Raw genomic sequence first — 12154 nt, forward strand, 5'->3', positions numbered from 1 at the left:
ATCGGTGAGTATAGAGAGATTAGGGAAGAAAAGGGAGAAAAGGAGTTAAAGAAGCAGAGAAGCTACGAGGAGACAATGAGACTGTCATCGAAGGCAACCCAAGAAGTTTGCAAAGTTTGTCAAGAACAGGGTCGGTGAGGTTATGACAAGACCTTATGTCCGAAGAAGACCCATGTTCCGGTGATGGCTCAGGGAGGTTCGGGGGGGGTTCCGATGGAGCCTGTTACAGTGCCAACGAAATCTTTTGGGCCAGCGAAGTCTGTTCGAGGTCCGGTAGAGGGTGGCGTGAATGGTACGAAAACTGGAGGTTGCGTGGAGGTCTTGCCAATAGTTCCAGCGAGGTCAGCAAAGCCGGCGGAGAAGTCTGTGCCGTTGTCAGTCTCTGATCGCATGAAGGGACGGGAGGGGATGGGGTACCATGCTGGGTAGACCTACTCTGAGGTAGGTATTGAGCTCCTCAACGTGAAGGAGTTGTTGAAACGTTTGAAGAGGGAATGTGACGTGGGGATGTATAAGATCGACAGGGTGTTTAATCAGATGAAGCTCAGTGGGCTTGGGCCGGGAGATAAGGAAGATGCTGGTCAATGGACGGCTGTATTGAAAGAGAAGGAGAAAATTGGGCTGGGAGGAAAAACAATAAAGGCCAATAGCGGGCTGAAGGTGAAGAAGAAGGTGATGTTTAAGCCCAAAGGGGTCGTGGGCTCAGGCGTGGGCTGTAGTTTTAGCCCAGCTCAAGATGGTTTTAATTCTCAAGTTGGGTTGGCCTCAACGGCGGCCTCTGAGAAAGTCACGACTGGGTCGCAATCTCTCATGCCTTCACCGACGTGTTTGTCGTTGGCCAACAAAGAGCTTACAGGGGGAGGGGGGACTAGGTCAGCGACAGAAAGGATTCCCAGGGTGTCTATCGGCACTTCTGCAGGGGGTGTTATCGGTTTCTTGGCCAGAAAGAACTCAAGCCAAAAAATTCCCATAAGCCCGATGGAGGAGACTCAACCCATTGGTAAAGGGAAAACTCTGTTGACTTATAAGAGGAGGCAGGATGGGCCGCAAAGAAGGGACAAGACTTTGGTGAGTTCGCTAGAAGCCTCAGTTTCGGCGTCTGGGCAGTTGAAGGGGCTCCTTGGACCGACTCCGGAAAATTCCCAGAGGGTGCCAGAGACGCTTCTGTCGTCGGAGGATCATCAGAGGTCGCCGGAGAGGACTATGGAGACCGGCGAGGCTGGGGAGGGTACGTTTTTGGCCACACGTCAATTATTGAGGGGGAGTCCCTCTTGCAGGAAGGTTGAGATAGCCGTCGGGGGTTGGGCTCAGTAGGCTCATCGGGGGGAGGAAAGGAGATTGGGTCCGCTGATTCAATTTGGACAGGAAAGATTGGATCGAACATCGGAATTGGAGTGCTTGGAGTCTGATTCAAGTATGGATGGGGACAAAATTTCTGAAACAGTAGGGTTGGAGGAGTTAAGGTCAGACACGATTTCATCTAGTTGGGTAGTTGAAAACTTCCTCAAATTTTGTCCAAAAATTGGTGTTTCTGATGAGGGGAAAAGGGAGGACTTGGAGGTTTTGTTCAAAGCAATTGAAGTTTCTAGAATGTAGTACGATTCTGATTTGGGAGGTGTTTCTGCCCATATTCCTGCACTCAAAGGACTTGAAGAGATTGAGGAATGTGAGAGGGTCGCTTTGGTGGATCACGAAGCTTAATATCGTAGTATGGAATGTGAGAGGGTTGAATGCCCTCAAAAAAAGGTTGCGCATTAGGGGTCTTTTGAAAGAATGGAAGGTAGATATAGTGTGTTTGATTGAGACTAAGATGGAGACTATCTCCCGAGAGGTGATACATAGTCTTTGGGGAGGTCAACATGTGGGGTGGAAGTATAAAGGTTCTAATGGTTCGTCGGGGGGGATGTTAATGATGTCGGATAGGAGGGTAGTGGAGTGTAAGGAGGATTGTGTGGGGCATTTCACTTTGGCTTGCTCTTTTCAAAATGTGGAGGATAGTTGGGTTTGGGCGTTTGGGGGAGTGTATGGGCCGAATGAGGAAGTGGAGAGAAGGGCTCTTTGGGAAGAGCTGGCTGGTTTGATGAGGGTGTGGGAGGTCCCTTGGTGTTTTGGCGGGGATTTTAACATTGTACGTTTTCCTAGTGAGTGCTCCAGTGTTTCTTATTATTCTTCGGGCATGATGGATTTCTCGGACTTCATTTCAAAGAATAATTTGGTGGATATTCCGATGATGGGGGACTAATTTACTTGGTCCAATAATCAAGAAAATGAGAGTTGGTCGAGGATTGACCGGTTCTTGCTATCCTCGGATTGGGAAGATCACTACCCAGCAGTATCACAAAGAAGACTTCAACGCCTGCTATCCGATCACTTCCCTTTATTACTGGACTGTGGGACTCCTTGTGGAGGTAAGAAGGGTTTTAAATTTGAAAATATGTGGCTTAAAGCTGAGGGTTTCGTTGATAAGGTTGCTTCTTGGTGGGGGTCGTATTTGTTTGAGGGTTTACCTAGTTTTGTGCTTGCTAATAAACTTCTTTACTTATCAAAAAAAAAAAATAAATAAACTGAAATCCCTTAAAGTGGATTTGAAAAAGTGGAATGAGGAGGTCTTTGGGATATTGGGAGGAAAAAGAAGGAGTTGTTGGGAGGTATCCAGGAGTTGGATGAGTTGGCAGAATCGAGAGGCTTAGATCAGGAGGAGAAGATCCCAAAGGCAGACGAGATGAAAGATTTGGAGAATACCTTATTGTGTGAAGAAATTCATTAGCGCCAAAAACCGAGAGCTTTGTGGCTCAAGGAGGGGGATCGGAATACTCGCTTCTTCCACAAGATGGCTAATTCCCATTGAAGGTACAATCGTGTGGAAGTGCTCCGTATTAATGGCGTTTTATCCGGTGATCTAGCTGAGGTAAAAGATCACATAGTGCAATATTACCAAAGCCTATATTCGGAACAAAGCACTTGGCGCCCTAGAATGGATAACCAGCCCTTTTTGTCCATCAATGAGGAGGATAATAGGTGGTTAGAAAGAGATTTTGAGAAAAATGAGGTTTGGTAGGTGGTAAAAGGCATGGATGGGGATAAGGCTCCGGGTCTAGATGGCTTTTCCATGGCTTTTTTTCAAGCTTGCTAGGGTGTTATTAAACAAGACGTTATGGCGGTTTTCACAGAGTTCCATCGTAGACGTCAATTGGTGAAGAGCTTGAATGCAACTTTTATTTCCTTGATTCCGAAAAAGGTGGATGCGGTGGAGATGAAGGACTTTCGGCCCATTAGCCTGGTGGGAGGGGTGTATAAAATTGTGTCTAAGGCTCTTGCCAATAGGATGAGAACTGTTTTGGGTAAGGTCATTTCCTATTCTCAAAATGCTTTTATTGGGGGTCGGCAAATCCTAGATTCCGTTCTCATTGCAAATGAATGTGTGGATAGTCGCATGAAATCAGGGGTGCCAGGTGTTCTCTGTAAATTGGATTTGGAAAAGGCCTATGACCATGTAAATTGGGACTTTGCTTTGTATTTGCTGCATAGATGTGGTTTTGGCGAGAGGTGGAGGGCTTGGATAGAGTGGTGTATTAAGACGGTAAGATTCTCCATTCTCGTGAATGGTTCTCCGGAAGGGTTCTTTAACAGTTCGAGAGAAATCCAACAAGGGGATCCTCTCTCTCTGTTATTGTTTGTGCTTGTTATGGAGGCTTTGAGTAAGATGGTGAATGTGACGGTTGACCAAGGCCTTTTGACTGGTTTCTTGGTGGGAAATAGGGTCTCGTCGGAATTGATGGTCTCCCATTCTTTATTTGCGGATGATACTTTGATTTTTTGTGAAGATTCTATCGAGCAAATCCGGTATGTTCGTCTCATTCTCTTATGCTTTGAAGCTGTTTCGGGGTTGAGAGTGAATCTGGGAAAGTCAAAGATTGTGGCCATTGGTGAGGTGGAGAATATTGGGGTTTTAGCTAATATCCTTGGGTGTAGTGTTGCCAAGTTGCCTATGAAGTATTTGGGTCTCCCTCTTGGGGCGCCGCATAAGGATACGGTTATGTGGAATGAAGTGATCGAAAAGATGGAGCGTCAGATGGCAGGTTGGAAGAGAATGTATCTTTCTAAAGGAGGTCGTTTAACTCTCATTAAGGGCACTTTGGCTAATCTTCCGACTTACTTTTTGTCTCTGTTTCCAATTCCTGTTAGTGTAACTAAAAGGATTGAGAAAGTCCAAAGAGATTTCTTATGGGGAGGAATGGGAGATGAGCCTAAATTGCATCTTGTAAGTTGGAACCAAGTCTGCCGCCCTCTACGCTTTGGTGGTCTTGGCATTCGGAAGTTGCACCAATTTAATCAAGCTCTTTTGGGGAAATGGCTTTGGAGATATGCAAATGAGAACGGGGCTCTTTGGTGTAAGCTGATCAAAGCTAAGTATGAAGACCAAGAAGGTGGGTGGTGCACGAAGGAGGTTTCGGGTTCTCATGGTGTGGGTCTATGGAAGCATATTCGTAAAGGGTGGAATTTTTTTGCCAAAGGTATTCGTTTTGAGGTGGGGGAGGGTTCGAAAGTTCGATTCTGGCATGATATTTGGTGTGGGGACAATTCCTTGAAGCAAGCCTTCTCGTCCTTATTCAGTATCGCCAGACACAAAGAAGCTTGGGTGAAGGATAATTTTGTTGGGAGGAATGGGATTGTTGAGTGGGATGTCATTTTTGTTCAATCGGTCCAAGATTGGGAGATGGATTTGGTTTCTCCTTTTTTTGATCGTTGTATTCTTGCAAGGTTTCCCTAGGCAGTGTAATCGTATTTGCTGGTCTTCGTCCAAGAAGGGCAAGTTCGAGGTTAAGTCGTTCTACAAGGCCTTGTCCATTTCTAATCAAGAGGAGTTTCCTTGGAAGAGCATCTGGCGTACTAAAGCGCCTCAACGAGTGGCTTTTTTCGGGTGGACTGTGGCCTTAGGCAAAATTTTGACTCATGATACATTGCGTAAGAGGAATATAGTGGTAGTGGAGTGGTGCTGTATGTGCAAGAAGACAGGAGAGTTAGCCGATCATCTTCTTCTCCACTGTGAGCTCTCAAGTACTCTTTGGCACACGATTTTTAAGCGGTTTGGATTGCATTGGGTCATGCCTTGCAGGGTGAGGGCCTTGTTTGATAGCTGGTGGTCGGGAGGGCGATCTCGAAGCGTGGTTGTGTGGAAGATGATCCCTCTGTGTCTTATGTGGTGTATTTGGAATGAAAGAAATGCTAGATGTTTTGAAAATTCCACTAGGACCATAGAGAAATTGACTCATTTTTTCTTCTTTACTCTTTACTCTTGGACGGCCGCTTGGCTAGCTCCTTTAGTGATTAATTTATCTGATTTTCTTTTTCATTTCTCTCCCTCCTAGGCGCTCTCTGTTTATACTTCCCGTGTATGTGGGTTGCGCCCCTTTGCGCTTTTTATATCATCATTACTTATCAAAAAAAAGAAAAATCAAGTGTGAGTCAAATACTCAATAGGTAAATACATCACACAATAAATGCAGTTGAAAACATCATATGTTCCAAAACATCAACCAATAAGAATATTCGTACGCATCGTAAAATCATTTTCTTATTAATTCAATATCATGTTGGCCAACACACATTTACGCCCTGTGTGCAAGGGTTGGCAATCACAAGGATATTGGTTCCAATCCTGTGGCCACAGGTGGAACTGCGTCAAGGATATGAAAATCACTCAATAAACTATGGTGCACTCAAGTGAGCCATTCCCGGCGGACCATACAAGATGGTTACCTCCGTCCCTTTAGCTTTCGTACCATCGCTCATTCAGTCATAAGGCCATTAAGTATATTAAAACATTTCATACATTCAAACATTCATTCCCACTCTTTTCTTTCTTTCATTCATTCTTTCTTTCTTTCTTTTCCTTTCTTTCCTTTCTTTCTTTTTCATCAAGTAACATAACATACTTGTAACATTTTCATAACATAGCGGAAGGAGTCATATAAAATCATTTCATACAAAATCATATAATTTTGGATACATTAAAAGGGGCTATCAAAGAAAGGCTAACATTGTATTTTGTTTCCTTTGAAACAACTTTAAGAAAACATAACATTAACATCAGGAAGAAATCAAAGAAGTGATCGTATCTACTTACCTTACTCCTTAGCTTCCACAGTTCAACACTCTTCACTTAGTCTAAGCAAATAATCACAATAATTACTCTTGTTAACACTCGTAAACCATTCATTCTTTCCCATTGTTTTATCCTAAACATTGCCTTTCATACTAAAGGCAGATCTGATTTCTCCTCTTAAAACATTTATTTCATATCTCAAATTCAATTATTTCCTTTGAATGATCATGCTATGCATGAATGCTCAAATACTACACATGTAATATGGCAAATACATCTATTTTCATGCTCTCTAGAGTGTAGATGTTAACACTACATATTACTAGTATTGATAGGGTCCTTAGCTCACCCTAAAGTTTCCTAGACAGATTTGTACTTGGGTAGAAATATAGGTTCTTAAGGCTTCAAAGTTCAACTAGTGTGTGTGCATGTGTGTGTGCTGTGATTCCAGCAACATGTTAGCAAAGATTACTTCGCTGTAAATCCTACAAGTGACCAAAAATTACATGATTTGAATTATTAGGAAGGTAACTCAAAGAGGATTTTACTCTAGGGTCCAACTATAACAAAATATCTTTCCAAAAAGGCCCAACGGTCACCTTTCTTGGTGACTACGGTGCTGCAGGAAATTCAGCATCAACCTAGTCTTAAGGTTTGCTCCTTATAATGCGATGCAACACACTTAACAACTCATACACATGTTTTGTTGATGTCCCATACTTAAGAAAATCATGTAATCATGCTTTACAACTATATTCATGTCTTTTAGGAGAAAGAAATCAGATCTAACACGTTAGTGTTGGCAGCAAGTATAGGAAGATTAAACACCACCCATTTAATGCACTTATCAATGTATTGCTAGATTTTCTTTGTACTATTCATAAAACTAACACTATTCATCCATTATAGGGATTAATAGAACCCATACCTAACAAAATCCAGCTGTCTTAGGAGAAAAACGAAGAGGTAGATTCTGCTCTCTTGGAAAACAATCTGTTTGGTGCAGGAAATTAGCTTCTTGCATTGATTTTGGAATATTTAAGACATAAGGGGTCAATAAAACATGAAGGAAGAACTTTTCTTAAGGTTTGATAAAAAGAATTGAAGAAAACATTGAAATACTTGCAAAAGGAACTAGGCAGAAATTGCAGCTTCTAGAACAGCATTGACATCACTGATTTGGCTTCAAGGTTTTTGCTTGGAGGAATAGAGGAAGAGAGAGAGATTTGAATTTTGAAAACTAACGTAGGGTGTGTTGGGGCTGTAATTGACGGCTGAAAGGTGTGACTTTTAGGGTTTTAAAGGTGAAATATATAAGCTGCAGGAGGAATATAAACTGACGGCTGCAGGGGGATTTTAGGGTTTTAGTGCAACTAGGGTTTTAGGGCAGCACTAAAACTCACGTGTGTTTTTAATTTCTTGAGCTAAGGTTGCTGAAAAATAATGTAGAGTACTTGGAATAAAACTGGCAGCAATAAACATCAAGTTTCCTTTCCAAACTAAACTTCTTTTCTTTTTGAAATAACTTGAGAAACAACTCCTACAAAATAGAGATTTATTTAGGCTTAAAATTAGGACTTGTTTTAGCAAGAAAACTTTCATTTTTGGGGGAAAACAACAGCTGGCCAGATTTTCTTTGGACCTAGCCTTCAACTATATTAACTTTCTTGCCCTTTCTGGGTCTTTTTCACCCCTCTAACATACCCCTCTATTAAACCCTCGAAAATTAGAGACGATTAAAAACAAATAGCTATCAAACAATAAAACAAATATAAACAAGCAATCATCATAAAATTTACCCTAGAAGGTCTAGGGTATTACAATTTAAGCATGGTTTATTGTCCAATGGAGAGACTTTGATATGGAATAAAATTCTTGAGATGGCTTCATTCTCTTCTCTCTCTTGGATTCTCTCTTTTTAGTCTCTTTCTCTAAGCTTTGTTCTCAAGTGAGTTTGTTCTGCATCAATATGCATGCACAGAGAACACATATTAATGGTGTTATCTATAATGTTTTATTGTTTGTGCAGAATGTTAAGGCATATCTGAGGCGTGGAACAGCTAGAGAATCTCTTCTCCGTTATAAAGAGGCTGCTGAAGGTAAGAATCCTGATTATAGACTATTTAAATGTTCATCTTTATTGCGATGAGCTGCAGCTTCTCCAGGTTTTGGAATGTATAGTGATTTTGCACATTTCCTGTTCAGCATCTTCCATCCAAGAATTTAAAGGTTACTTCGTGATCAATACTCTGTACACCGATGAAAAACGGTCCTATCGTTATGGACTATCAATCGTTGTTTATCCCCTTTCTTTTTCTAGGCTCAAAAATCTAATTCCTTGAGTCATGGGGTGTATTTGTGTGGAGAGAGGGAAGGGTGTCGATTCATGCATATTAAATCCTTAAAAGGCGTGCCCCCCAATTTTTGAAAAGGACATGTGATTTTGCTTTTAGTTTCTACAAATTCGTTTGTAAAAGTTGTTCATTGTACTGATCAGTCCCTGCTATGCTTGGATTGGAACAAACCCCCCCCCCCAAAAATATATATAGCTTTTTTTTTCTCTGAATCCTAGCTGTCAGCTCCTCAGACGACAAAAAGAACTCTCCCTCAGTTCTTCCTCCTCCTCTTCAATTCTTTCTTCTTCTCCTACTTCTCTTGATTTATTGGAGTGCTTATCATCCTCTTCTTTTGAACCCCAAATGTGATTGGTTTTTTCGTTTTGGTTTTCCTCTCATTCATCTACAGATCTACTACCAGACCACTCAATCTACCAATCTTAGAGATCCAACTCCCATGAGACAACCCCGCGGCCCAACTGACATAGCCAACCGATCACCAATGATTAAAGGCTGGTTGTACGGGCGGTTCATTCTGAAAATTTAACTTCCAACCCCTCTCGGGTCGGCAGTCGGAAATACCTCTATTCCAACCTGAGGAGGTCAGTTTGCACCCCTAGAATCAAGGCTTAGTTGAGTAATGTCCCTGCTAGTAAGTGGGAGAAAATAATTTTAGTTGTCAAATTATTTAAACGAATAGAGATTTATGGCTGCCTCATGACATAGCCAACCGATCACCAATGATTAAAGGCTGGTTGTACGGGCGGTTCATTCTGAAAATTTAACTTCCAACCCCTCTCGGGTCGGCAGTCGGAAATACCTCTATTCCAACCTGAGGTCAGTTTGCACCCCTAGAATCAAGGCTTAGTTGAGTAATGTCCCTGCTAGTAAGTGGGAGAAAATAATTTTAGTTGTCAAATTATTTAAATGAATAGAGATTCATGGCAGCCAAGCATCAGACATTTTACCCCTTCCTTTTTTTTTTCTTTTTTTTTTTTTAAATTGAAGATATTAAAAGGAAATTTAAATTTGAGGTATTAGCACCAAATTTGAGACATTAGCACCAAATTTAGGATAATCGAATCCCTTTTGGATGATACAATCCCTAAAGGGTTAACCTTTCATCCCTAGATTTTAGTTTTAAATCCAAAAATAAAATTTGAGGCATTAGAAATTAAATATCAACTCATAAAAATTTAACCAAAAAAAAAAATATATCAAAATCTAGCAGGACTAGGAAGAGAGATTTTTCTACAATTTTTTTTTTTTTTCTTTTAATAAAGCCACATCAGACTTTGGCAAACACTTGTCTGACTCTTGGCAGCGTGATAGCAGGACTCTATTTAAACTTTAAAATACTGGGAGTTTGATGGATGGTCAACTTACGTGTCCAGGCTTCTGTGTTGCATGTGTCTGCGTACGTGTATGCGTGTGTAGGATCTAGAAGAGATCCTACTGCAAATTTAAGGGAAACACATGCTAGTTTATCTTATATGCATGTTTGTTTCTGAAACAACCATATAACTGAATTATTATTTCGGACTCACAATACCGATATAATTCATATCCTTAATCAACCATGTCAAATACTAAATTGTGTTTTGCCACCTGCTTATCTATGCAGTCCGTGGTCCGATCCATGTGAATATCCTGTTGCCATGTCATGTTATGGAACACTGAATCAGACAAACAAATAGATGCATATATGGCTCATCATTCTTATAGGTGTACATTTGCAAAATATTAATTTACGTTTTGCAGTCTTCAACCCGCTTATAGAATTTCTTCTCTTTCTGTATGCAGATTTCAAGCATGCTCTTGTACTTGAACCGCAGAATAAAGTTGCTAGTCTTGCTGAAAAAAGACTTAGAAAGCTGATGAGTTGACACATGCTCACTTGTCTCTCTCCCTGTCGCCCCCCTCTCCCCTTCCCTTCCCCCTAAGCATAAAGAAAACAAAAACAAAGAAAGGACACTTTGGGAATGTTGAATTCTGCGAATATAGACTACCCCTCTTCTGTACCCAAACTTAAAAAGAGTAGGAGAAAAGAATATCAAAAGGCAGAAAAAGATGTGAGGCTCTGATTGCGGCTGCTGCAATTTTTGTTTGTTCTTAATTCTGTGCAATTGTAAGTAAATGTTTTTTATCTGAACTTTCATTGAGAAACATCAATATAATGTTGTCTACCAATGCCATTTTTTTTTTCTTCCAATTTTTTCGTTTCAACTACTCAACTATTTTCCTCTCGAGTGGTCAAGAAGAGAGGACAATATTTTCTTTTTTTCTTTTTTTCTTTTTTGAACAATGAGGTTTCTGCTTGTTGATTAAGGTGAGTGGATGAGGTTAAAATTATAAAATATAAGCCCTGAATGAGGCAAGGATTTGGTCCGGATCGACTCGTTTTCATTAATATTTATGCTCAAATATTCCTTCTTGCACATATATTTATAATTTATGTGGACATCATATGAAAATATAATCCCTATCCTTTTATTTTAAAAGATCAATTACATATTGGACAAATAACATAATTTTAGAGAAAGAATGAAAAAATAATGTACACCATGTAAAGAATATACACGTGAAATTATTGGACGAGGATTGCCTGCAATTAGATCGCTTAAATTTTATAGAAATTTGAGCAGTTTAAGAAAAGAGATTGTGGGACTTACTTCCCAGTAAGGCTGACAATTTTGACACGACCCGACAACTCGACACGAACACGACACGAAATTATCGGGTTTGGGTAATAAACAGGTCAACCTGTTTATTTCGTGTTTGGCGGGTTGTGTCGCGGGTCATTCGCGGGTGACCCGACAGACCAGTTTAAAAAAAAATTATTTTAAGGCATGCGGATGCCAGCCGGTGGAATATTGTTTTTCACGAGGAATCTTCACGTGAAATGTTGTCCTCTTCCAGTGGTTTTTCACTTTTTCCTTTGTTAATCTCAACACGAGTACTGTTTCCAAATTCTCATTTCTCACTACTAGCTACTTTTCCTTTTTGGGAAACTTTAGAAAGCTCCCCTAAACTTTCAGCCATTTTGACAAGCACCCCTTGAATTTCCAAAACTCTCACTTAGGCCCCCCTGAACTTTGGTTTGCTTTCACTTTGGACCATTTTAACTTTAAAGTCAAACAATTTGACATTTTATACTCATTTTACCCTCCCCAAAACTAAGTCGTTTTGTGTCCTAAGACTACAACACCTACCCAGCCCAAAACAATGTCGTTTTAGGCATTAATTTTTTTTTTTTTTTTAAGAAAAGCAAAATATTAAAAAAAAAAAAAAAAAAAAAAGGACCAAGAGTCAGGCACTGATTAAAACGACCAAGCGGGGCGAGGGTGGCTCAGCCACCCCGATTTCATTTTTTTAAAAAAAAAAAATATTATGCTCAAAACGACGTCGTTTTGGGTTGGGTGGTGATGTAGTTTGAAGCCCAAAACAGTGTAGTTTTGGAGTCTAAAACGACGTAGTTTTGGTTGAGGGTAAAATTGGTATAAAAAGTCAAATTATTTGACTTTAACGTTAAAAGGGTCCGAAGTGAGAGCAAACTAAAGTTCAGGGGGCCTAAGTGAGAGTTTTAAAAATTCAGGAGGTGCTTGTCAAAACGGCTAGAAGTTCAGGGGCACTTTCCGAAGTTTCCCCTTTCTTTTTCCTTTGTTTTTTCTCCTCTCTTTTCTTCCTTTGCCGAGAACCTCGCCCACCCCCA

The 12154-nt window shown here is 40.6% G+C and overlaps 1 protein-coding gene across 1 annotated transcript in view; it reads left to right on the forward strand.

The window, feature by feature from the left end:
* LOC132178786 (outer envelope protein 64, mitochondrial) overlaps nucleotides 1-10646 on the forward strand; it is a gene marked incomplete in the record, with an annotated part of 63040 nt that extends 52394 nt beyond the window's left edge. Inside the window, 2 exon segments of the mRNA XM_059591336.1 lie at nucleotides 8136-8205; nucleotides 10246-10646. Coding sequence (XP_059447319.1) covers nucleotides 8136-8205; nucleotides 10246-10328 — 153 coding nt within the window.
* Nucleotides 10647-12154: the final 1508 nt, after the last annotated feature.

This window comes from Corylus avellana, chromosome ca4 (assembly GCF_901000735.1).
Source record: "Corylus avellana chromosome ca4, CavTom2PMs-1.0".
NCBI lineage: Eukaryota > Viridiplantae > Streptophyta > Magnoliopsida > Fagales > Betulaceae > Corylus > Corylus avellana.